Source organism: Drosophila elegans, unplaced genomic scaffold (assembly GCF_018152505.1).
Source record: "Drosophila elegans isolate 14027-0461.03 unplaced genomic scaffold, ASM1815250v1 contig_814, whole genome shotgun sequence".
Classification (NCBI taxonomy): domain Eukaryota; kingdom Metazoa; phylum Arthropoda; class Insecta; order Diptera; family Drosophilidae; genus Drosophila; species Drosophila elegans.
Window position 1 is genome coordinate 15,527,836 of NW_024546167.1, and position 25,914 is coordinate 15,553,749.

At 40.7% G+C, this 25,914-nt stretch overlaps 3 protein-coding genes across 7 annotated transcripts in view; 2 read left to right on the forward strand and 1 right to left on the reverse strand.

The window, feature by feature from the left end:
• Positions 1-1,869: 1,869 nt before the first annotated feature.
• LOC108149264 (E3 ubiquitin-protein ligase NRDP1) lies at positions 1,870-3,745 on the forward strand. Of its 2 annotated transcripts, none has more exons than XM_017276706.2 (3): positions 1,870-1,979; positions 2,038-2,445; positions 2,912-3,745. In XM_017276706.2, exons 2-3 carry the CDS (start codon positions 2,077-2,079, stop codon positions 3,539-3,541), a joined length of 999 nt encoding a protein of 332 aa, XP_017132195.1. In that variant the 5' UTR covers positions 1,870-1,979; positions 2,038-2,076; the 3' UTR covers positions 3,542-3,745. The 2 variants fall into 2 exon arrangements, with proteins under 2 accessions (XP_017132195.1, XP_017132196.1); XM_017276707.2 differs by having other exon boundaries at positions 1,877-1,979; positions 2,024-2,445.
• A 5,884-nt stretch (positions 3,746-9,629) lies between these two features.
• LOC108149461 (neural cell adhesion molecule 2) overlaps positions 9,630-25,914 on the forward strand; it is a 44,230-nt gene continuing 27,945 nt past the window's right edge. For 2 of the 3 annotated variants that reach the window (XM_017277060.2, XM_017277062.2), the window contains exons 1-2: positions 9,630-9,912; positions 13,192-13,371. In XM_017277060.2, the coding sequence (XP_017132549.1) occupies positions 13,224-13,371 (148 nt within the window). In that variant the 5' untranslated portion in view covers positions 9,630-9,912; positions 13,192-13,223. Of the gene's footprint in view, positions 9,913-13,178; positions 13,372-25,914 lie in introns of those variants that run through there. The other variant, XM_041710402.1, reaches the window with a different exon arrangement.
• On the reverse strand, positions 16,647-19,120 carry LOC108149460 (probable glycerol-3-phosphate dehydrogenase, mitochondrial). Of its 2 annotated transcripts, none has more exons than XM_017277058.2 (2): positions 18,430-19,116; positions 16,647-18,380 (listed from the first exon to the last, which is right to left on the reverse strand). In XM_017277058.2, exons 1-2 carry the CDS (start codon positions 18,952-18,954, stop codon positions 16,785-16,787), a joined length of 2,121 nt encoding a protein of 706 aa, XP_017132547.1. In that variant the 5' UTR covers positions 18,955-19,116; the 3' UTR covers positions 16,647-16,784. The 2 variants fall into 2 exon arrangements, with proteins under 2 accessions (XP_017132547.1, XP_017132548.1); XM_017277059.2 differs by having other exon boundaries at positions 18,099-18,359; positions 18,431-19,120.

Consider the following 25,914-nt stretch of genomic DNA (forward strand, 5'->3'; position numbering starts at 1 on the left):
AAAAAGACCATCTCACCATGCAAAGAACCAAGAAAACATCAATAATTTTGTTAATGTGGGATCATAAATAAAAATAACTAATTTTATTTTAAAGAAATTCATACATTCACTACACTTAATTTTATTATTATAATTATTTATTATTTACGTGATGCACTGTGTATTTTTGTGTTTCCTGGCTTTTATCTCTGTTATGCTTAACTTATTAAATTAGCCCGCTTGAGTGGTTCGGCTTGTGTGTGGTTGATTGTCTCCCTGCTTGATGGTTTTTATCCGAACCAAGTCAAATGAAAATTGTTGATTATTTTCTAATGCGCTTCATCAGTTCAGAAATATGAAATATTGTCATTGAAAGACACAATGGCAACATATATATATAAACTTAATTATTTTCACTGAAATTTATTAAAATTATATCACATCACTTGACGGATGGAAATGTAATAAACCAATTGTGATTTATTCGACTCTTGAAGGCATTCAGTTACCAAAGCAAATGAAAAAGTGTAAGGGGAAATTATGGGAAACTCAAATGCCTTAACGGAAACTGGGAGAAAACTGAAGTGTTAGCTCCGACTGACACTTGCATTTGGAGATAAGCAACTGGAAGTTTTTGGTTCGGGTCACTCCCTCATTGCATAGTAAACTCGAATTGCAATCCAACGAAAAGCCTTCGATGCAGCAAAGTTGTCACACAAAACACAAAATGCATAAGGCAGACAAAAGCAAATGCCACTCTAAGGAAAAACATGAAATTTAATATCCAAGCGGATGGCAAGGCCAAATGAAATTTAAAACCGAAAACGAATTTCCAGTCAAACATTGTGCCATCTATACAAATACGTATACGAATACGAGTTTGCATCCAGCGCAGCGTTTGCATAGAGTAGTTGATATAGTGTAAATATTTTGACATGGCAATATGTTGTCACAATCATGCCTGTGTGTTCCGCCTGACGAGTGTTCGTTCCAAATTCGGCCATTGTCGAGCTGAAGATGGAAAGTTTATTTGTTTGCCCATGTCCCAGCATTTGCTGTTAATTTGTTAAAATTTCACTTTATAAATAAAACTTAGCTCCTGAATTTGCTTTCTGACCAAGGTTGGTTGGTGGGCAACGCCATCATTCCGGGTTGTCGTACCATAAGTTTTCCAATTTGCATAACTTCCGCAGCAGTTGGGACTATAAATATGCAAAGGGTTTTACGACCGCACTATATGCAAGTGCCTCAAGAAAACGTTTTCTTGGCCCCAAGCCCCTACCCCCGCAAGTGGACGGAAATGGATAGAATGGCACCCAGTTTTTTGGTCTCTGTTTGTTGTTTAGTTGGTTTCAGTTGCGCTTGAATTGAAATTGAAGAGTCCTAAATTGTGGGAGGCGCAGTGAAAGCTGTTTGCATAGCAGATGAGCGATAAGTCTTGTATCTTAGGAATAAACAGAACAGAGAGTCAAACAAAAATCACACAATAAGCAACTTTGATAAACTTCAAAAAATAATAGATTAATATAAGAGGTGTTTTTTGCGGTTACCTTTAAGTAGGTTTTTGGCAGACAAAATGCATTTTTAAATATAATTCAGGGAAAATATTTTAAACTGTTTTTAAATAGTACATGATTTATATCTTTTAAAATTTGCCTTAGAATTTGATTTCCGTATATTTATGTTAAGTTACCATTAATTTGGCAATTTTGTGAACTACACATGTGTACAATATGTAAACCTCTTTTAAAAAATGTTTTTTGTGTTAGCATTGCCTCAGCATATATCAGCAAATTAAAATTATAATTATAAATCTGGAATAAAATTCTTAAACATGGCTACTAATTTAAAATCTAGAGACTAGCCTTAAATCTAGTTGACTTTTCAACCAGATGTCATTGCTACCAAAACACAACCCTGACGTAAATATCACATTTTGATTGGAAAATTATTAAAATCGAGTATTTCGGAAAGTATCTAAGCGTATATCAAGCTAATTGGTAAGCGAATGGCAGCGGCAGGATTATTAACTATCAACTGATAGCCGAGTATCGCCAGCAAACAACAACCTCGGAATCGAAATTGAACCTTCCAGACATGGGCTTTGACCTCAACAGCATTGTGGGTTTTGTGGACGAGGAGCTGATCTGTCCGATTTGCGCTGACGTCCTGGAAGATCCTGTGCAATCTGCGGGATGTGAGCACGCCTACTGCCGCGCCTGCATCGACAAGTGGTTGCTGCAGAAGCAGACTTGCCCGGTGGACCGCTCCGCCCTTGTGGCCGCCCAACTGGTTCCGGTGTCCCGGCTAATGCGCAACATGCTCTCCCGTCTGAAGATCAAGTGCACCTTTTCCCCAAACGGGTGTCCTCAGATGCTGGCCCTTGAGGACTTCCGCACTCACGTGGCCGCCTGCGAACACAATCCCAAGGTGGTCGTCCTGTGCAACAATGGCTGCGGGATGAAGGTAAATCATATATCCTACTACGCTTCGAAACATAAAAATGCTCTGAGATATATATTTTTAGATTCTAGCCAAATTTCAAAACCATTTGAAGTTTGTGTTTTTTAACTTTTATATTTCGTCATTTATAATTTAATATTCTATTTTGGCAGTTTAAATAAAAAACAATATTTACAATTTTGAAACCTTCTTAAAAAAAGCTTGTATACCAATATTTTTTTAACAATAAAATAACAATCATAAAAACAATTTATTTTAAGAACTCGAATGATCTAATTTTATCAACACATTTTAAAAACAAAATTGCTCGAAGCTGCTATGGTTAATGTAGAGATCTTAGTTGTGTCAAAATATTATATTTGCAAATTTAATTTTATATAATTTTTATTTTAAGATTAAAGTCAATGTGGTTACTGATGACAATATGATATTTTGATGTTCGATATTTTAATAACCCCACCCATTTAAGGTGCCCAAGGACGAGCTGGCACGTCACAATTGTGTGTTTGAGCTGCGCGAGCTGGTGCACCAGCAGATCAAGGAGATCTCCGAGCTGAAGGAGAGGCAGATCAACGAGGAACTGCTCGTGGTGAGCCAGCGCCGGGAGCTGGAGCTGCTGCAGTACTACATTGCGGCGCTGCGGTCCACCAATCCGGTGCTGCGGAACATTGGCGAGCAGCTGGACCGCTTCTCGCTGATGCAGTGGGGCAATGGCCTGCCGCTGGCCACCGTCCACACTTGGGGCAGCCTGATCTCCACGCCGGACACAGCCATGCATGTGATGGTGCGCGACGGACTGCGCTCCTGCGGCTGCCCGATGCACATGCTCAACTTGATGGTGGACCGCTGCCACGAGGACCGCTGGCCCGAGGGCCTGGTGACCCTGGACGTCCGGCGGGAGAACCACCACCGCATGAGCCAGTATGTGACCCGCCTGGTCCCGCCACTGGCCAGCGGCAAGCCGTGCGTGGTGGTCCTGGGCAGCGACAACACCCACATGCCGGAGAATCTGCGCCCCAGCCTCGGACTGGTCATGATCTTCGTCGACGGCGTGGATGAGGTGCAGCAGGAGCCGCTCCCAGACATCGAGTTATCCTAATCACATCCGTATATTTCACATCTAAATTCACTTTGGTAACACGAAACACACAATCCACAATGGCAACCCATTTCCCACGTAGTTGCCTTGGCCGTTTTGCTTTTAATATCTAAAAATTACACGATATACGTAAGTTCATCATCTGTCCAACGGCTATCAGTTGGTATTTCTCGTCTACAGGAAAATACACTTATTTTAAACAGATATTTAAACAGTGTTCAAACTCTAAAGAACTTGCTTCTAACTTACAATAGTAATTTTATAGCAACTCAGAGTGAGATTATTCTTATTTATGGGCTTAAAAATAAAAACTAAATCAAAAAATATAATTCTTTTTTATTTGTCTTTTGTAAAAGCCATTTTAGTCAGCTTTTGTGATTGCAATTTCAATCACAAAGCTTAAGCTTTGGCCAACAGCTAAAATAATAAATCCTAAATACAATAAAACTGCTTTATTAAACTTTCTATGATAATAAGGTAAAAAACGAAAAATAATGGGTAAATAGTGTAATATGTTGTATAAACGGAGTACAAAGTCACTCAGAGCTTAAAGTTGCCATTAGAGCTGACAGTTATTATTCTCGGCAATTACGCGGCAATTACAAGAGCTCAGTGAACACCACGGCGTATGCGTAATGCTCAAGCGAAATTAAATAAACGCATAAGCCGGGATTGAGGTGGCTCCTTCGAGTGGGCTGGTTGGATGGTTGAATGGGCTGCGGTGGGTGCATCAAGTAAAACTTATAATGGAAATGGTAAAAGTTTGCTGCGCTCAGTTCGCGGCAGTTGGCGACACCATTTCGAAAAGTTTTACAAATTGTACAAAATTTAATTTCCCAGCTGTGATAAATTTTCGGGGCTATTACAATTTTAGCTTTTAGCAATTGAAAACAAGATCTCAGATCAAATGAAAGTTAATGGACTGCGAAGAGGGCTTTTTGCGAAGCCAAAAACTGAGTGTGTCGCCCTCATCTATGCAAATATTGTCCATTGAATGTGTACGCAATCTGAGCGAAGAATAGTATACACCGAATTAGTGTCAAATCAAACACGACTCTTTGAACTAATTAAATGGCCTGGCAAACACAAAGGGCATGTACGGCTAACTTGATTAAGCCAAGGCGACAGTACAAAGGACCGGCTAACTAACCACCTAATGCTGCAGCTAATGCAATGATATAGTATGTAGATGCCGGCACCTGGGAGCCTTTAACTGGCTGCAGGCTCTGCCTCTGCAAAAACCGACGCCTAATGCAACAAAAGCCAAAACTTAATTAATATTTACATGGGTCCTCCTCTCCTTCGTTGGCCGAAGAAAGCCAAAGGCTCAGACAGAGAGCTGCTGTTGTGGCCTTATCTAGTGTGTTTGGGGCTGTCATGTTTGCATATGTGCAGGCGTCGCTCTTCCTGCAGGCTCCACCACGATTCCTGCCCGGCAGGACTCCAAAAGGCGTTGATGGCGACGTGGTCGGGGATGGGCAACTCCTCCTGCATGGCTGCTAGAAATCAATTCGCATTGTTAACCCATGATTGGATATTATTGATTCAATTTGCAGCCAACCGACCAAAACATGTTTTATGCATGCCCATGTCCTCTTTTTCCCCCTCGCCCTCTGTCTGATGGTGCATGTGTGCCGATAATGTCCTTCGGTATCGATAATGGTGCACATGCACGCTCGCACACTAACACCAACACCCTCGTCCTCGCACACACTCACACACTCACACACACACACACCCACACACGCACATGTAGTTGGCCAAACTTGAAGCTCAACTAAGTTTAATTTATGCATGTGTTGCACTTGACTGTGCCTTACAGTGGGTCAAAATTGTTGTAAGTATCATTTAAACATTTCTGTTGATTTATTCCAAGTACTAAAAGAAAACCAAACTCTTCAGTTCCTACCACATGTTACGGCGTTCACCTTAATTAAATATTTTCTGTAAACTTTAACTTAAATCTTGTTTGGTATTTACATTTCTTTTTAACATTGAATTGGGTATTTCTGAGAAGGTCTTGAAACTTCAAAAACTAAAACTAAAAACGCATTTATGTCTTCAACCGAATTTTAATATCTTCTATAAACTAAAAGCGAAGAAAATGTATTTATCTGCTTTAAATGGCAGATTACAAGAATTTTTCGTAATTTACTTATATTTTCTGCATATTGTTTTTATAAATTGTTCTGTTTTGACTTCATTGCCATACAGTTAAACGTATTGTTATGTTAAGCTCAAAAGCTAACATTGTCTCCACAGTGATGACTTGTTTTCAACCATTGATAGAGGTGAACAATAGCTGTTCCCCTTACCACATCCTTTGCATTTCTCTGACAACGTCTGAATTGTCGTCGCTCCACCTTATTATTTCTACTGGCAAAACAGGCTTTACATGAAATCTGACTATTTCTATTGTTATTGGAACAGAGAATAGATCAAGACAGCATCGTTATACTTCTAGTTGGATGCAAGCAATGTTACCAATAAAATTTTGTGCCTTGTGAGGAACTCTGGAATCTGGAATAATCAGCTGATTGTCGTAAATCGATGCCTGCCCAGGAGTATATAGTGCGATAGCACAATACTAATCACCCAAAGGTAAATCACCGGGGCAGCACAATGGAAAATGTGGCGAGAAAAATATGCAACAGCAACGGCCTTCTTTGCCATGGCTAAAAATGTGAAAAGGCCAGAAGCCAGTACCAGTACAGCACAAAAAGGCCAGCAAAAACGGGGAAACAGCAGTAAATTGGCGGCGATAAAATTGAAAACCGCTGGAAGCTGCGCTAACCGACGATTTGGGCCAGTCTTTGGACCCGGGACCACCTGGAGGTGCAAAGGCAAAGTGAGGAAGTCGGCGCGTTGAGTTGTGAAAACCGAACGGAAATAGCGGCCATAACTCGCCTGCTGGAGCCCAGAAAATCGCCATGGAAAAGCTATTTCGTGGGCTCCACCTTGCCCTGGTCGCCGTAACCGGCACGAAATGAATCGCCCTTGTGGGCGGCAATATTGGGTAGCTTTGATTAGCGGAGATTGGCAAAGGTAGCAATAGCGGCGTATGACCGATATGCCGAAAGCTGGGTGAATAAGCAGCCATGAAAGGTGTGTAGGCGAAGCCTATGGGCAGGGCGTAGGAATGTGTTACTCAAAAAATAAGTTGCGTAAAACCAGAGCGATTAATTACAAATAAACCAACTAGTTAAAAAGTGTATGCAGTCCAAAGAATAATTTTAATGAGATTTTTTTCATATTTTTAAATGAAACATGAAAATTGAAAAATGAATTTCTATATATATATAGCCTATAGGCTTAAATAAACACAACTATAATTCGGCAGTCTGGTCTCCAACTTTTCCTTGGAAAATCTAGAAATTCCACTCGCTGTGAGAACATTCTATACACAAAGAATTCGACACAACCGGAGGCTGTGCCACACACTCGTGCAGACCAGATCCACTTGTGACCAATTGATAAATATATCACCTGAAGTGTCTGTGAGCTGCTAAACGATTTATTCAATTTATGTACCTATCCATGGACCAGCCCCACTACCATCAATTCAATGCTCTTACGGGGGAAAAAAAGTAATAAAAATGTAATGGCATTTATTAAGTATTCATTAATTTGATTAACGACCTTGCTGAATATTTTTATTTGAGTTGAAGAGTTTTTCGCTGGCAAAGCTGTAAAATTTATTAGAGTGTGATTCAAGTAGAAGTAAGAACGTTAAAAAATCTGCCTTTAAAAAAAAATTCTTTTTCTTTATGTTTTGCTTTGAACATCGTTTTGTCATTTGAGTATATTTGCCGATCACTTCAATTTTCAGCAGCAATTTTCGCACTCAATGCAATCAGCTTGTTTTTCCTGCAGCGATTGTTGCTAATGCGCTTTAAGTAGCAGCATGCCACGCCCATGCATTCGCCCGCAGGAATCAATTGCCCCTAGATGGTCCCAAAAAGCCATTCGGTGGGCCACTGGGAAGGGTTTCGTTTCTTCTACCCAGCTCCTCTTTTTGGCAATTTACTGCAATTGCATCACGAGCAAAAAAACAGAAACTTTCGTTTAATGCCCACACTTTTGGGTGTCGTTTCCAGCATGACACCAGCAGAAAGCAGAAAATGCTCTTGGATTTCAGCTAAATGCTGATCCCTAAGGGGCAATAGCCGGCAAGCTGGGAAAGAAGATTGGAGAGGATTTTGAGACAATATCCATGCAGTGAAAGCAATTCACTCAATCGCAAGACCAGCGACTGGATTAGTCTTAAAGTTGTTTCTTAAAGTTTTAATGGATACAACAAATATTTCTCTATTTTATTTTTTTCTTCTTCATTTTATACTTTTTGACAATAAGTAATTAAGTTTTCTAAATTTTAACAAATCTGAGAACTCTGTTCTGCTGAAATTTTATATTTACACATATAAAGAATTTTACACAGTAAGTATTGCCTATGATGTTGTCACATATTAATAAATAAAAAGCAAGCTTAAAATTAATCAACAAGTTCATTGAGTGAAGCTAAACTTATTCGAGTTCGCTTATACCAGTTTTATTCAACACCAAATGAAATTTACCAACCTTAAGTGATTATCTTTCGCTGAGCATTGTGTTCGATATTCTAAGATTATAAGAATTTTAAAGATACCCAAGGAATGAGTCCTATTCTGTATGTATTTGTAAGTAAGACCCTGAAAGGCGCACTTGACGAAATGTTGAGTAATGCGCTTTTTGTCAACTTTGCCGACGACCTCGTCATCATCGGATTATCCTTTTGGCCTTTTTTTTTGGTCTTTTCAATCCGCTGCTATTCCCAACACCCACACTTTTGTTAATGTGCCAGTTTACGGAGATGGTCAAGAGAAATTTGTGTCAGCTTCTGATAAAGAAGTCGGTCAAGCTTTAACTCCAACCAGTCTAACCACTTGCGAAATTTTGCGAGCTCTGGGACAATAGCATATTAGTTATTTTACTTTTCGGTTTTATGCAGTTAGTGCTGTTGCTTATTTTATTCATGACGGTAACTACTTGCCTGGGAATTTAACTCTCTGTGTGTGTGTATGTGTTCCACGTTGGTCAGATGCCCCGTCCTTTCCGAACTGCCCCCGACTTGGTTTTAAGTTTCCGAGTTATGTTTATCTAAATGATGCCAGCAGCCAACGCTGCGTATGTGGAATATATTTTTTATTGTGGTTAGCAGTCGGTTGTTGCCAGTTTCAAGTTGTGTGGTAGCTGCTTTTGACATTGGCCAAGGGGATGGAGTCCGAAATTTTAGTGTGTTTCACCAGATAAGCCAATTTATGCAGTTCTTCTTTTTGAATATGCGTGTTAATTTGACTGTGAAAGTTCTGCGTGGCTTGGAACAGGAGAAGTTGGGGCTTTGCAATGCGGAAACTGGTCTATGGTCCTTTGACGGCAGTGGTAATGGCTGACACTGTTGTGGTCGGTTGGTTAGTTCAGGTTTAGAAGTCTCTGCAGCTGTTCATTGAGTTTAATGAGTAATAGCTGTATATTTTTTTTTGAGTACAAAATTTTAAAGTACAAAGAAAGAACTTTATTTAAATTATTTAAGACATGGTTTAAATTCAAGTATATCTTTAAATATATTTAAAATATTTTTTTATAATAATGTTATAATATTTTTTTAAATCAATGTGTTTATTTTTCTTGTGTTAAATAAATTTGCTAACTTTTCAAAAAGACAATGCTTCATAGTTATGTGTTGAAAAACATTTAAAGCTAATCGCATTTTCAGGTTTTATAACATGCTTGGGGTAATGTTATTTGTAGAACTACATTCAAGTATTCTGATAGTAGGGATTTGGGTTAAGAATATAATTATCATCCACAGGGGCATCAGTTCTAGAGGTTAGTCCCCAAGTTAAGGAAGTGGGACTTCCCGATTGGCCCTTTCCAGTGGAATTCTCTCTGAAACCGAGAGTTCATCCATTCTCTCGGCCGATGAATTTCGAAAAACCGAATGACGGCCGAAAGCCGAGGCCATGGGACCACGAAGCGGCATCGTCGTTTGGGCCATGACTGGGGCTTTTTAACCAATGAAGTCCTCCGCCCGTTCAGTCGTGAATCGGGCTTTCAACTGAACGGACGGTCTGCGCCCAGCGAGGGTCGATACGAAACTATCTGACGTGCGTTTGGCTATTTGCGATTTGCGATCACACGCGAGTGTCCACTGCGAAATGTTACTCGGTGCGTTGTCGTTATCCTTGCCGCTGTCGTTGGTCCTGCCGCTGTCATTTGCCGGATTTTGGCAGCCCTCGCCAAAGTTGTGAGCGAGTGAAAGTTTTGTGCATTTGTCGTGCGGCGACTTCGGTTTACCATTACTCTAACATTCGCATTTGCGTGCTTAATTTGAAGTAATTACCAAATTTTTGTTGCCTTGCGAATAGTTTTACAGTGGCTCTAAGCTGCTGGTCCCACCTTTTGACGACATGTGCCACATTTATTTGCACTTTGGAAAGAGAAAAGATAAGGTTTTTGCTCACTGATCATTTGTATGTTTGGGTGGAACATAATAATATAATACTGAACTTATTGTGGCTTCGAAATTTGTTCTTAAATTCAATTTATGTTCAATCACCATCTCTGAAAAGTCAATGCATATAACTTCTGAGTAAAAACCTTAAACAATATTACTTTTTTAGCTGTGTAACATTTAAGAAAAACTTGTGACTGGAAAAATATATTTGTTTATAGCTTAATAATTATGTCGGAGTGTTTTATCAATTTGTTAGGAAAAAGTTTTGTTTAAATATAATATTTTCAAAATTTTCCCTTGCATAAAATCTCTGAACTATTTGAGGGTTATATTTTTCAACCCTTGATTGACAAACTATTTCTTTCATGACGAAAATACTTTGCACTTCCCACGACACAGCAATTTAACCATAATTTATGGGTTTTACACTCGAAATAAATTGAATGCAGTTGTAATACCCTAATTTGTCAGCAATTGTGAAAAAGCCCGCAAAAATCCCAACACCAAATCCTTTTACTGGAATGCAACAAACTAAATGGCCATAAAAACCGCTTACGAACGGTGACTGAGGGCATCTGGCCAAGGGAATGGGAACGGGAAAGGGATGTTGGCCATGTTGAGACACAAACAAAGAGCCGCCATGTAACCAGCAAAATAATTTGTTGCAATAAATATTTGAAAATCCAGTTAAGCGAAACATTTTCGTCACGAAGAGGGCAACTGGCCGCAGGGTCTAAGAACTCCGCAAAAAATGCACTCTGAGCCAAGAGGGAGGAGGAAAGGTTGGATACCAGGGCTGTTACAGAAGTCCTCGGCCCAGGCTTTGAGTTGGTGGGATGTAGTCGCCGCCTGGAAGAATCTGGATAGTGTACAGGGTAGCCAGGTTTACCTCGGCAGGAATCAGCAGCACACATTTTATGTTTATTATTTTTTCAGACACCTTTTAATGTAAGGTCAAAACCAGAGTGGTATCTTAGGCACACCCGATAAACTTTGAACTTCCGCTTATATCATATTTAAAATTTGCTTAAATTAAAGAACTAAAATATATTTCAGAAGGCAAATAAATACAGTTTCAATTTAAATAAGTTTTCTAAATTAACAAATTATTTTTGACTCTAGTAACCTAATTGTATAAAGTCAACACAAACATTATTTTGTAAGGTATTTTTTTTATTTATTCAGATCGCGACTAGTGTTGCCTTTGAAAAATAAAGTGATTTTTTTTGGCACTTCGTAAACATAATTTTTACTTACATAACCGAGTACTGGGTAGCACAAAGATTGATCAGAAAATTCCCACCTCTCCACTAAATACATATATTTTCGTGTTTTGTGTGGCACTTTCATGCAGTTGCCGCTTTTTGCATGCCCCGCATGCCTTTGGCGATACTGCTGCTGTTGCACGCCGTGTTGCATTTTGTTGGTGGTACTGTGCTGCCGGGTCCTTTGGCTTTTGTGTCTCTATACCGGACGCTTTAATATTAAAAGCGTTTAAAATTTTCGTACGTTTCGTCGCCATTGTTACGTTTTTCTGGCTGATGCCCCGCAACGAATCACAGAAAAAAAGGAGAAATCCCCTCAGCCTGCGATATCCGCAATCCCTTTGTCGGGGGGGAATAAAAAGGGGGCGACTGTTGCACCGCTGTGGGGCAGCAACACTAACAAGCTTTGTTATGTTTCGCTGTTGCTTTCGAGTTTGCGTTTGAGTTTGCTCAACGTTTTGCCAACTGTGCGAGAAAGTCGCCCGCAGCGTCGGAAGCGGAAACGGAAGTGTTGCCATTGCCATTTTGCTGGCATCGCCATTGCATTTTCGGTACGCTCCGTTCGCTGTTTGTACTTGCGTTATTGTTTTGTGCCAGTGCCTTTCGATAATACTCCTTTTTAGCTTTCCGCCTGCGAAAATGTTGCCAGGCACTGTCCGCTTTTTGCCTCAACTTTCACGGGCTTTCGGGGGCACAAAAAAGTGGGTGCACAAAAGTTTCTGACAGGTGGTTTGTGTGTTACGTGCCTGCTGTTTACTTTGTGTAATCATTTCATTTGTCAGACTTGATTTGCCAGCAAACAGAGCGTTGACAGCTTGACGTTGCAAATTGAGATTTTGACGAAGGGAATTTTGCAATGGGGCCAAGAACAGGGCTTGAGTCCATAAAAACTAATTAAACAACTTGTAAATAATATTTGAGAAAAATATATTTAATTAAATGATTTCCCATTTTAATTTCCAAGTAATAAATAATATTTAACTTAAAATAAAGACCTTACACCAATTGTCGTTGAAGGTTTTGTTAGAAAAGGGACTCCTATAGACGCAATCTAAAATTTACACTACTCAACTGCCATTTTTACTTAAAATGAGTTAAATGATTTTCTATTTTCATTTCCAAGTAATAAACAACATTTAATTTAATATAAGGAAATAAAACTGTAATATAAAACACAATCTAGCGTACCACTTGAAATCTACACTACTAATCTGCCATTTAAACTTTAAGTGTTGATTTTCTTCGTTCCCCACTCACTAAGAAAAACAATCAAAAAGTTAAAGACCAAAGTTAAATTAATGGTGAGATAAAATAGAATTTCCGTCGACAAATCAAATTACTGTCTGCCTGCTGTCTGAAGATATTTTATCCGGCTGAGCCGAAGTCTAAAACGCTTCAAATTAACGCACCGAGAATTAACTTCGACGGCGCTTGGGGGGAAATGAGGACACAAAATTCAAAGTAAGCAAACAAAAGTCGGCGCAAAGTCAGAAGTCAAAAGGCAGGGGCCAAACTATGTACGAAATGCGCGTGTAAACAGCAGTAGCAGCAATGGCGGCAATACCAACAACTTTTGCCACGCATCCGGATCCGGATTCCGGATTGAGGGTTCATGTTCGGGCTTTGGGTGTCCTGACTTGGGGCAGATTTCCCCCGAAAAGTGCTGGCAAGCTGGCTCGTCATCATCATGACGCTCCATTTCAGTCGCGTTTGGTGTTGATTGCAGTCCCTCTGTAGTTGTAGTTGTTGCTGCTGTTGATTACGCGACGTTTAAGTGATTAAAGGTGAAAACGTTTGGCGACCAGTGAACACCGTCTCCTCCCACTAATCCTCGAACATTTTTGGCAACTTGACGCTGTAGTGTTGAACGCTTTTCCCATTACCCGTTGCAGAAGGAACGTGAAGGTAAAGGATTTCCAAAGCCATGGCCGAGCCGCACTGGCTGCCACGCCCCCAGTTTCGCCCACGCCCTCAGGTTAATGTCCTACAATTGGCCACCGCGATAATGGCCACTGTCGCGGTTACCATGCTGATGACAGCCACGCCCACACTCGCCGAAATCCCAGCAAAAGGTAAGTGCTTTGATAATTTAATGAGCCGCTCTTAATGGGCTTCTTAGGTTGATTGATTGACTGTTGGACTGGCATTGGGCAGTCAAAGAATAGTGGAAGGCACTCAGTTTTGAAAAATATAAATAGGTTAAAATCAACTTTAATTGGGTCGAAATTCTTTCACAATTTATAGGGTTTCACTATAGCTAATTAAAATTTAAGCTCTTCTAAGGAAAGTTTTTCTCTTTCCAATCGATTTTCGAATGATAAATAAAATAAATAATAAATAAATAAATTAATATAGGAGAAGTTGTTATTATAAAACAAAATACACGTTTATTTAAATAAATTGTTTTGGTATTTTAACCAAAAGTAATATAACAAATGATTTCGATTTCTAACTCCATTTCTATTTTTTTTTTAATTTTATGTATAATATATTTAGAGTTTATTTTTTAAGTCAGAAATGGTGTTATTGGAATGAAAACCTTCTGCCTATTTTATTCTCTCTTTTTTCCAAACCCTTTGCCACACTTGCCGCTAGCACTTGCTCACATATATCACTTTACTTCTATTAAAAACTAATGGACTTCGTGATTTGGCTCCGTTCAGAAAAGTGTTTGTTTACCTTGGCCATTAAAAGCCATTTCCGAAAGAGAAAATAAATCTAGTCTTTGTTTGTTGTTGTTCTTGCTGTTTTCTAAGCCTATCTAAAAAGTTGTTCACGTCAAAATGGCAAATGACAAAATTGTGCATGTTTGAAAAATTTATGAAAACAATTTCCCATTTTGCTCCGCCGGCCGTTCTAAAGAGGCGTGTTTTATTTGCATATTTGTTAAATTTATCTTTGGCTAAGCAAACGAAGTGGCACACAGATACAAATACAGCGTAGTATGCTCCGGGATGTTTTGTGACATAATCAAATATGCTTTAAGCCAAAGCCAACAACTCAACCCTTTTGAAGTCGATGCCAACAAAATGAATGAACTGCAGATAAAAGATGTTGGCCCCTGCCCTGTCATGCTTGTTCAGTTATTTCCACACACACATATAGTATATATATTTTGCAGCAACATTTTCCCCGGCCCCGAGGGCGGGAATTTTCTTATTTCCTTCTTATTCCTTCTATTTTATGAGCAAGGAAATGCAAATGCTTACAAGACGTTTAACATGTCACCTGCGGGCAAAAGACGCTCGCAAAATGCTCTCCACACTTATCTGACAGTTGTGCATCTCTGGCCCTCGCCATTTCCCACATAACTGAGCATCGGGCATACGTATAAAACACACATTTGTTTGTCCTACCATGTTTGTCACTTATCATTTGGTCCAATGTTTTGCAGCTGAGTGCCACCTCCCCGGCACACCATCTTCCCGATTTCCACTTCAACTGGGGCCGAGATAACTGTGTTTGCGTGTATGAGGAGATATATTATGATTTTATGCATGGTTTGGCCAAGAATAACTATTTTCCCAATGCTGAAAATATGAAAAAGTGCCTCTGCTAGCTGGCGATCTTATTTGGGAAGACGCATTTCTCTGTGCAAAAATTGAACAAATAATTTACTGGTTTTCAAAAAATATTTTAAAGCTTTCTTAACTTTAGTTAAATATTTTATTCAGTATATTTTAAAATACCGCTTTAAATATTTTTGCTTTTAAAGTATTGCTAGCAACGTTAAAATAACTTCATAAATTTAACTTGTTGGATTTAATATTCCTGTGACACAACTTTTGCATTTTCCACGCATTTTTCAAAAACATAAAATTCTTCTGTTTTTCTGTTTTTCTGTTTTTTACTTATTTTCCTGGCGATTTCAACTCCCAAAGTACTAAAGCATATTTTATGACACACTATTTTCCTGTTATTTCCGTTTGTCGCCTCGCATTATTTTCAGCATTTTATGGCATTGCTTCCGTCATACGTTTTTTTCATGTTCCCCATTTTCGGCTATTTCATTGCTATTTAAGGCGATATTTCTTATTTAATTTTTTTTTCGGGTAGCTCACTATATGTCCTTGACTGGGTTAAAAGAAGTGGCGAAAATTCCTTCTCCGAAAATTCTTATTATTATGAGCTCGCGTGTGCATCGCCTGCATTTTTCCCTATTACTTACTTCCTTGCACTGCCGGCCCAAACTTATTAAAATTGTTCGACGCCGCAGTGGAGGTCGTTGAAGGGGGGTGGGAAATGGGGTGACCGACCAGCCCTTGGTATTGCAATTTATGTTTTAAGTCTGAAATTCCCCAAATAGTTTCGCGTGCTGCAAATTGTTAACTCAACTAATCAGCATAAAAATGCAGCCCAAAGACCGCAAAATGGTGTTTGTAGGAAAGTGTGGCGAAAAGTGAAAGTGTTTCGAGTTTTTTTTGAGGCACGAAGAGTTTTTCAAGCGGCAGGAAAATGAAGTGCAAAAACGATGTGTAAACCATAAGCCATTCCAGACATTTGGATTCTGCTCATAAGTGTAATGAAATCGATACTTTCATTTAATTCTATACATCATAATTATGTGCTATTAAGGGAACACAATTATTTAAAACCATCATTATTTTATTCAATTTATGATAAGACATCACAGGTATATTTTCCTTTAATTTCAATTTAATTTCCACTCACTTTAAAATATGTGGCCATAAAATGCTCATTTACGTGGCTAACGAGCGGCGGCGGGAAAAATGTGGTGCTTATGTAATGCCGCCCACACTCACACACATTTTCAGCCCCCCCAATCAGCCAATAAATAACGCAATATATGAACGATAAGCATATTCAAAGAGTAGCAAATAACAAGAAATGGTTTTTCAGCCCCAATAACAATAATTCAAAATGGGTCACCCCAATACGTTTCCGAATTTGCCCTCCCCCTTGGCAAATAAAGCTAATTTATAAAAACAAACGACAGCAACAGCAGTGCTATATTTCCAGAGTAACGTGAATAAATCGAAGAACAAAACATCTTTAACGACTGTCGAATGTTGCTATTGCCTTCTTTTCCAAAGAATTTCAGGAAGCCATATGGACGGAATGAAATATTACACTTTGTTAACTTATTAGAGTAATTTAGGTACAACTTAACGAGCAGTTGCGCAAATTTTAGCTCTAATTAGTTTAAATAAATCAGCTTACCCATGTCCATGCTCTCTTGTCACCACCTCTTCTTGTCATTATTTTGATAGGTTCAATGGGCTTTGTGAGTACCCATCATAATTCAAAATTTACTTAATGCAATAGGTGCAAGGGTATATAAACTTCGGCTTTCCAAAGGTTACTTCCTTTCTTGTTTAATGTTTAATTCTGATTTAACAAAAAGGCAAACGCGTTTTAAAACGTGCCCTGTTCTTTATTTTGGCATATATAACCCTCACAGATCGAAGATATTTGCTGATGCAGCTGTGGTTACAACCAAACTAGAACATAGGCTAGATAGATGTCAGCACATGAACTTATTGCGCCAAAGGTTGATGATGAGCTCCCGTTTCCTGTTCGACCAGACAGTGGGAATAGATCTCGGTGGATCGGAGTACGCAGGACTGTCCTCCACAGCGCAGTGCGTTAGGCCCGAAGTGGGCAATAAGTTGGACACTCTATTGCAGGACCTCTGGTTGGAGATGAGAAGTGAATGATCTTTGGAGTAGCTCCTGGCCTCCTTGCGAGCCGCTGCCCGGCAGCAACATCCCTCCGCGGAGGCCTTTTTCATCGGCTTGCTCCTGCCAATAATCTTGGGTCGGACTATAAAACCTAGACCCATTTGTCTCACCAAAAACTCCTGGGCAGCCCTCATCTGCTGCTGCTGCTGCTCCTCCTCCCAGCCCTTCTCCTCGGCCATGATCTTGAGGATCTTGGGCAGCATGTGCAGTGCGGCGGCAGCATCCACAAAGGCAATGCGCAGACGCCGAGCTATGATGTCCACCAGAGTGCAGGCGTACTCATTACGCACTGCATACTGTACCTCCGCCTCGATATAAGGGAAGTTCGGATGCAGGCGCTTATTCAGTTCCGGTGCCTGCGAGAATAGAGCATGCCCATTGTAGCCATACGAATCGGATATATGCTGCGCCACATCCATGGGCACATCGTAGTCCTGAACGAACTCCAACGGCAGCATGCAGCACCAGTACTCGGCGCCGTCCAACTTCAAGTCCTGTGTCCAGCTGGAGGTCACATGATCAGCGCACAGGCCACAAGATTGGATGGCTATATCGACGGCCTCGGCGGCCATCACGCGATAGCTGCTCCAACGACCGCCGGCCAGGGTGATCAGACCCCCGGCACCCACCTCGATCAGGTAGCTGCTGATGGGCGAGCCCCGCATGGCCTCCACCTCGTCCTCCGACTTGTCGGTGGGACAACTCACACTGGGCTTAATGCCCGTCCAGGCGCTCAGCACGTGACACCTTCCGAGTTCAACGCAGGGTGCCATTCTTCGCTTGGCTGCCTCCAGCAGGCAGTCCACGTCATCGGGCTCGGGACTGGGACTGCCGCGACCCGTCACTTCGTCCAGCTCCACCTCGCGAACGCCCAGCACCATGTGGTCCTCGAACGGCACCATGTAAATGGTGAGATCATCCTTTTTCAGCGCCGGACTCAGCAGGCCATAGTGGCCGGAGCCAAAGTACTTGGGCAGCGAGACCTGGGTGTCTAGAGTGGGCACCAGAATGGGAGCAGTGCCCTCGGTGTCCAGTTTCCGAATGGCATCTGTGCTCGAGCCCGTGGCATTGATAACCGCCTTTGATTGGATGTAAAACTGTTGGCCGGACAACTTGTCCTTGACTGCCACCACGCGGCAGCAGCCCTCCTGCGGCAAGAGGTCCACTACCTCCAAGTGGTTGGCCACATTGGCGCCCAGAGCCACTGCGGTCATGACCAGAGCAAGACACATCCGGGCATCGTCCACCTGGCCATCGTAGTAGACCATGCCGCCGCGCAGACCCTCTGTTTTGAGCAGCGGAAACTCGTACAGGGTGGCCTCCCTGGAGAGGAAGTGCGAGCCACGGATATTCGAGGCGGCAGATATCCAGTCGTAGACCTGGCATTGGCGTTAATAAACCTGAATTTAACATAAAATATCCACCCACCTTTAAGCCCAGCCAAGTGCAGGGCATGCTCATCACACTGTAGACGGGAATGACCATGGGCTGGATGCGGTTCAAGTGCGGAGCATTCTTCAGCATCGTAACTCGCTCACTCATCATCTGCAGCATGATGTACAGCTGCTCGACGTCCTTTTCCCGCAGGGCAGTGCCCAAATAAGAGCCACTGCCATCGATCAGTTTACTGGTTCGCGAGCTGGAGCCACTGGCAAAATCATTGGCCTCGATCAAGGCTGTTTTGAGGCCACGACAGGCTGCATCCACGGCGCAGCCACAGCCCACGGCTCCTCCGCCGATGACCAGCACATCGAACTCCTCGCCCTTCAGCGCATTCAGGTGCTCTTGGCGCGAGGGCACCACCTTTAACCCGCAGCAGTTTGAACTTTGACCCCGAACTTTGACCCTGCTCCCCTGATGGGCGAAAAAAAGAGCCTGGCTCAGCAAGTGCCTCCTCTCCCCAGAGGATCGAACACCCATTTGGGCCATGATGGCACACACCTTGGACATCATTCTTGCAACACTTTCGATTGCAGGCGACACGAAATAAATTTAGAATTTGGTCGGGTCGCGTTTTTTTCCAAACGCTACCCAAATTTTCAAAAATATTTCCAAAGGTCACAAAATGGGCTTTAAACAAACAGTTCTAAAAATGTTCAATACATTCTGATTTAGCAGACACTGCTAAACCTACTTTATTTTAGATATTTTGTGAATTTCAAGATTTTTTTTTTAATGATTTGCTTAAAATTTTTTTTTAACTTTTACAAAGTTTTTAATATTCGGAAAATAGTCAACATTTATTTATGTTAATGAAACTGAGAAAACTGATTTGAGAAATATTTCATTTCATCTTAAAGTATGCAATAAAAATAGGAGGCATGAATCTTTAAGAATTTCGGACTAAAAATAAACTTAATATTGAATACTTTAAGAAACCGTCTTTAAAGGATTTATTTTCTGTGTTTAAATGGTAAACTCTGAAAACTCCGTTTAACCCTTTAGTAGGCAGAACGGCCCATTACAAGTTTAATATTCAATAAAAAGTTGAATACATTGTAATTGAGCGACATCCACCCACGACCACACCCACACCCACAGCCACAGCCAATTAAAATTAATGAAAATTATAGATATGCGGCTTGTCGCCTCGCCATTCTCCGTCTCCACACCTGCGCAAAAGTTGTAGAGGTGTCGGGCTGTCACAGTTTCTGACAATTTAAACTCGTGACTGGCAGGAGGACAGGCACCGAAGGACCTTCTGCGGGGCGATGGGAGTAAATTACTATGCTTAGCACATTAAGGTTGGAAAATTTAATTACATGCGATGGCGAAGCGGGGAAAAACTCGCGAGTATTCAATGGACAATCGCTAAAAGGCGTTGGCCAGGGATAAAAACACCGAACACCGAGCACCGAACACCGCCCACCGCAAAACGACATTTGTGCCAGAAAATTAATGCTTGTCCAAAGGATCCCAAGGGGATGAGCGCCCCAATAATGTCAACTGGAGCTGCAGCACTGTGACACGCCGACGCCTAATGAGTTTGTTTAAGTAATTTCAATTCATTTGTTAATTTTCAACTATTGTCTCTCTATTGACTTTATTAATGTGCCCGGGGGCGACTGGTACATCGGTCTGTCATTCCGTCACTCAGAGTGTCGGAGTGTTGGCCACCGTGTTTCCATCAACAAACCCATGTTGTTCTGTTCTGTCTATTTACCCAACTGTCTGCCGCATGTCCTGTGGGAATGCGGTGCTTTTGACTTTTGCGTGCCGACGACTCCTGGCATTGTCCTTTTGTCATTGGCCTGGTCATTAACACAGAGCTTCGGCATAGATAGTGATAAATATTCAATTGCTGATTGGCCACATTATTGATATGGCGCACATTAACTTCCAAAAGTCATCGATCAAAAAGGCATAAACGTATTTTGTTGGTCAGTGAGAACTTTACGAGTTGTTCGATTTATAATTGAAAAAAGGTGAACATCTATAGAGGTAAAACATTTTTAAGCTGGAAAAACTTCTCATTATAATTATTAATATATAAATAATTTCCTAATCAAGAATTTTTTAATACCTTTTCTTTTAATCACCTTTTTTCATGGCCAAGTTCACAGAAAATCATTTTTTAATTTTATATTAAGGCAAATATTTAGCTCTGTCTTATAATTTTTGAGTTACTTTCTCGATACCATTATATGCTTTCCACTGAGCATCTAAATGTTTTTCAAATATAAAATAGCTTTTTTTCTTCGACCAAGTAGTGCTCAAATTAATTTACATTTTATTTATACTTCCATTTAAGGCATTAAATCTGTTGGTATCTGAAATTCCTCGTGCTTTAAATTGCACAAGTGTTAACTGATAATCCTTCAACTACTTTAAATATTCTTGTTATTTTGGAAATTTCGGTATCGGGTAAACAAAAAATGGCTATCTTAATAATCATACCTTTTGGGGCCCCAAATTTCTTGGTAATCACATTGTTAAGCCGCCAATCATAAGCTTGAGATGAATCTTCCGGATCTTGTTAAAAAGTTAAAATTAGTTGACCATTTCGGGGAGTCTTATCCCTACCCTCGTTGGAGCCATGAAAAGAGCAACAAGAATAGCGCCGGCGGCGGCCTTCTAAACACAAATTTCCGGTGTAAGCCACATAACAAACCTGACCCAAAATTCCCCCTCCCCCTCCCATGCAGCATTGCCACGCCCCGGCACTTTGTTACATTTCGTTACCTCGCCAAAGTGCCTCAACACATTCGGCGGGATACGGCGTGGCCTTGTTGCTTCCTGCCCAAAAAAACCACCCAAACCCCACCCCCCACTGGTTGCAACTGGCTTTGTTTTGCGGCTCGCTGTTGCTGTTGCTGTTGCTGGCGTGTGGCTCACCTTTTTTGGCCCTCTCACCCACCAAACGCCAGTTGGTCTACGGGCATTATTGCAGCTATAAAGTCAGTGCCTTGAACTTTTCCTCTGTCCGCTTTTTTTGTTTTGTCCGTTGTTCTTTTGGTCCGGCTGCTTTTCTTTTTTTTTTTTTTCAACGTCCTTCTTTTTTTTCAAGCTCTCTTTTTGTCGCCTTATTGCCATTGAAGTTGGTTTTTTATGGCCTGGCCGAGCTTGACAATAAGCACGGCGGCAGCAAAACTTTTCCACTTCTCATTTATTATTACGCTACCCGCTTGTTGTTGTTGTTATTATTATTGTTGTTGTTGTTGTCCTGACAACCGAGCGACACAAATTGTCGTCTGTTCATGTTGCCTTCCTTCAGCAGCAACAAAAGCTAGAAAAATGTATAAAAACAACTAGCAGCAGCTGAAGCATATGCAAACAGGCGCAAAAAAATGCTTCTAAAAAATTTTTAAAAAGCAAATGGTAAAAAAATAAAATCACAGCAAAATGCTAAAATTAAAGTAATTCTGGATAAACGATTTGTTGTGCTTCGTCTGGCAATCAGCGAGGTGTTAAGTGGCCCAAATTGTCTGACAACGAGGAACTTTCATCTCCCCAGACACCAATACATTTGATAGAACTTTGGTTCTGTTTTTCGGGGACTTTATTGGCAATAGTTTTGATTTATTTGGACCAATTTAAATTGCTTTGCCATGTAATTTGTAATCCTTCAGTCTCAGATGTGATGACAATTAAATTTTGCTATCAGAACTTAAGCTAAATTTAATTTACAAGTTTTTCAGCACACCTAAAATAAAACTTTTAAGTTTAATTAACTTAATTAAGCTGATTACTTCGAAATTTTGATATATTTTCTTTTATTGGCGTTTATTTCTGTTTTGCAAACAATGTATTACCAATATCATTAGTAAAAATTTAACAGAGTAGGGTTTTTTCCCCGAAAAATTTGGAAGTGCTTTACCAAAGGGCATTCTCAATTGTCAACAATCGAGCCAAATTTAGCCGCTGTATTAATGTGTATTGTGGCATAATTGAGTTGCACACGCACAACAAAGTGGGAGAAGGTGGAAGTGGGGCAAGTTCCTCCCATGTCCTGACAAAGGGTCAGGAAATGCTCAGCCAGGCCAGTCGTGGTCTTTGGCAGATTCTCGAAACAGTTGAGCCGAGCATAAAGGCGCTAATTTGTAGCAATTAGTTTGGCACTCGGCCATGGCAACAGCAACAGCAATGGCAATGGAAATGGAGAATGGCGAATGGCTTGTGGTAAATGGCGAATGGGTTTGGCCAGAGGACATACGATATACATGCACACACACACTGGACTCTGGACACAGGACTCAACTCGCCGTATGGCACGGACCAACAACTATCGAAAGGACAATTGATAACAATTGAACAAACATCACGCGGGCAGCCACGCGTTTAAAGCGAGTAAAAATGCCACATTTTTAACGGCATGACATCAATTAAATTTATACCTTTTCTGCCACCCAGCAACACACGCACTGTCAGCCAGCCACATGATATTTTTATATTTTTCCAGCTGTCTGTATATTACTCAGTAAGCAAAAGACAGCATATACGTATTTTATTTAATCTGGCGTGCGAAATTGCAAAATAAAATTTAAATATTCTTTTGTTGAAATTATATGGTTCGTCTTTTTTGAAATAAATACCACAGCATCAAAGTCAAACTTTCGTAGCAACGTAGGCCAAATGGTTAGTTTACATTTAAAATACCGCATTAAAAATGTTGGCCATTGCACATTGGGAAAAAAGAAATTAAGCTTTTTAATTATAATTTTTGATAAAATAGTTTTGAATTACTTAGCACAAAGAGCAAAGAACATTGATTTGGTAGAATTAAAATTCCTGGCTCAACACCGAAATAGAGTATAACAGAGTCGCTTTTGTTACCTTTTCAATTTTCTTTCCTATCCTTTAGCTTTCCCCCATATCTTAACAATTGTTGTTCTCCTTGTTGTAGGCAACACTATTTGTGTCATGCAACAATGTAATTGCCACTGTCGTTGTCATTTCCGCTGGACACACGTTTCAACGACAGTAAAAAAGGGGCCAGGCTAGAAAAAAAGGAGGGGGTGGGGCAAACATTAAAGAAATGGCAAGGAAAGGAAAGGAAAAGGGGAAAGGAGGTGGGTAAACGCCCTTGACAGGGGGTGAGAAAGTGGGGCGTGGTCGCCGTGCGGCGGAAGGAAGTGAGTTGTAGGTCGGCCATTGTGCAGTTTTGCGGTGAGCAAGTCGGATTGTGGCGCCCTTTGGCTTTTTGAGGAGAAGACGGTGGAGTAAAGGGGGTTAATGTCCTGGCCAATTGTCAGAGGCGCGGGCCATGTTAAGTTGAAAATAATAGACGTGGACATGGCTGTCATTCTGTCAATCCGAGACGATGAACTCCGGACACTAATCGATGTGGACAAATTGCAAAGGTTGTCGGCTGCTGACCCACCGCCCCGAAATCCACAATCCACTATCGTCTATCCACCATCCACTACAAACTGTCATCGATGGCACATCTTACCTTGTGTTCGCCTTTGCCTGCCTGGAAATTAATGGCTCAATGAGGCAGGGCATTAGCTGCTGGCTTGTTTGCCCCCAGGAGGGATTTTTAATTGCTGCCCTGGATGGCCATTCTGTGGTCGCTCCATTTATTTGTGCTTTCCGCAAGCAGCAGCAGGTTCAACTCCTGCGGTCAACCCATCCCCGATCGCCCAACCACCGATACCTCATCCCTCGATTCCCCGTTCGTTCTAAGTTATGCTACAGTAAACTTGCGGTTGCCCAGAGCATAACACTCGCATCCTGATCCTGGCCAGCCCACCCACTTCCCATCGGAGTGACTATCCCCATCCCAATGCATGTTAAGTAGCCCCGGGGTGCGGTTTATTTAAATACGTTGGCAGTGAATGAAATCAAGCGATGGCCAGTGGATGGGGTGCTGCAATGGAGTTTCAGTTGCACCTTGTTATTATCTGTATTAATGAGATAAAACAAAACCCCTTAGCAAAACACTTAAAATTTAAGTAATCAGCTAATAAAGTTAGTCTTTGATGGGTTTAATATAAATGGTTTGATACAATGTCTTTAGAAAATAAATCCACATTATCTTATCCACTATTTAATGTGTTTTAAGCCCAAAAATAGAGAGCAAAAAAAATTCTAAGAAAAAATATTCATAAAAAAGAATAGTTTAATAGTTTAATCTTAGTAACAACACAATGATAAAGAACCTTTTAATTATATTTAAATAATTGCTTATAAAACTATTGACTTAATATAACACCTTAGAAAAAGCAAACAAATAAGAAACAATTTTAAATGTATTGTCAAATTTATTTTAAAATGTAGTATTAACTTTTTTAATAACCAAGGTATTTATCCTCTCTTTCAGGTAAGTTCGTGTCCACATCAGAATGTAATTTTGGCTGCCTGTCAGTAAGTTTTCCCTTTTTTTTATTAGCCAAAAGTGACACACACCTCTGACTGCTATTAAACTCTGGTATGCCCAACTTTGGTCAATCGGAAAAAGTTTTCTATTTCAATTTTTGTTCTCAGCTTGAAGCGTTGAATGCAGTGGGCTTGAGGCAGACGGCTAGCTGCTGGCCAACACCTCCACTTTCCACTGCTGATAGAAGCCACATTCGACACTTTATCACCTGGTTGGACAACCGACAGCGGCATTCAATGGCTCGTGTTTGCCACACGACCATAACATTTAATGGCGCTCCGCTTAACGCTTGTAAACACGTCGGGGCAATCAGAGTTCGGACCACGCCCCCGCATTCTAAATGTGCAGGAACTGCTCGGTGTAACTTTGGCTTTCTTTTCACAAATTATGCCCATCGGGCATGCTAATTTCACTTTGGCTCTTGGCCCCTCTAAAAGTCTACAATTACACTAATAGCTGGCTACTGAAATCGAATGCAGCGGCCCATTCATTATCGCTAATTGCGGTAACCAGTTGGCCGCCGTATTATAACAAATTAACAAATCACTTAGTCGCTGAAGGCAAACACAAGTTCCCGGCGTAACTGAAGTCCCTCAAAAAACAACAAAATTAATTAACCAACTTGTTCAACTTTAAACAATTTTGGGGAAAAGAATCTAGAGAGCGCACTTTATATAAATTTATCCCGGAAAATTATAAAAGCGAAAGGAAAACATAGTTGGTGGTTGATCGACTAAGTGTCTACCCTGTATTGGCCATAATTGTAATGTTAAAATAAGAAAAGTATATGTCTTTAAGGGAGTTTTCTTTTTAATTGCAATTTAAATATAACATAAAAATTTATTTGCATTATGTTTATAGTTACAAGCTCTTTCAGAATCCATTCATTGCCATTTGTGGCCGAAAGGATAAAGGCCCATAGAAATAGCCTAAGTTGCCATTAGGTCTTAACGCTTCGCTTAGCTCGTTATTGGAGCTGATGCTGAAGCTGAAGCTGATGTTCATCCGCACAAAAGTTTTCAGCTGGCGGCAGTTCTCGTTCCGAAAGCAATTATCCTCGGGGAAGTGTATTCGACTTAATTGATTTTCTTGCT

Excerpts from the sequence above, each read along its gene's own strand:
- LOC108149460 (XM_017277058.2), bottom strand. The coding sequence starts at position 18,954 with ATGATGTCCAAGGTGTGTGCCATCATGGCCCAAATGGGTGTTCGATCC. Across the intron at positions 18,381-18,429 it reads GCACTTGGCTGGGCTTAAAG|GTCTACGACTGGATATCTGC; the intron begins GTGGGTGGATAT and ends CGCCAATGCCAG.
- LOC108149264 (XM_017276706.2), top strand. The coding sequence starts at position 2,077 with ATGGGCTTTGACCTCAACAGCATTGTGGGTTTTGTGGACGAGGAGCTG. Across the intron at positions 2,446-2,911 it reads ACAATGGCTGCGGGATGAAG|GTGCCCAAGGACGAGCTGGC; the intron begins GTAAATCATATA and ends CACCCATTTAAG.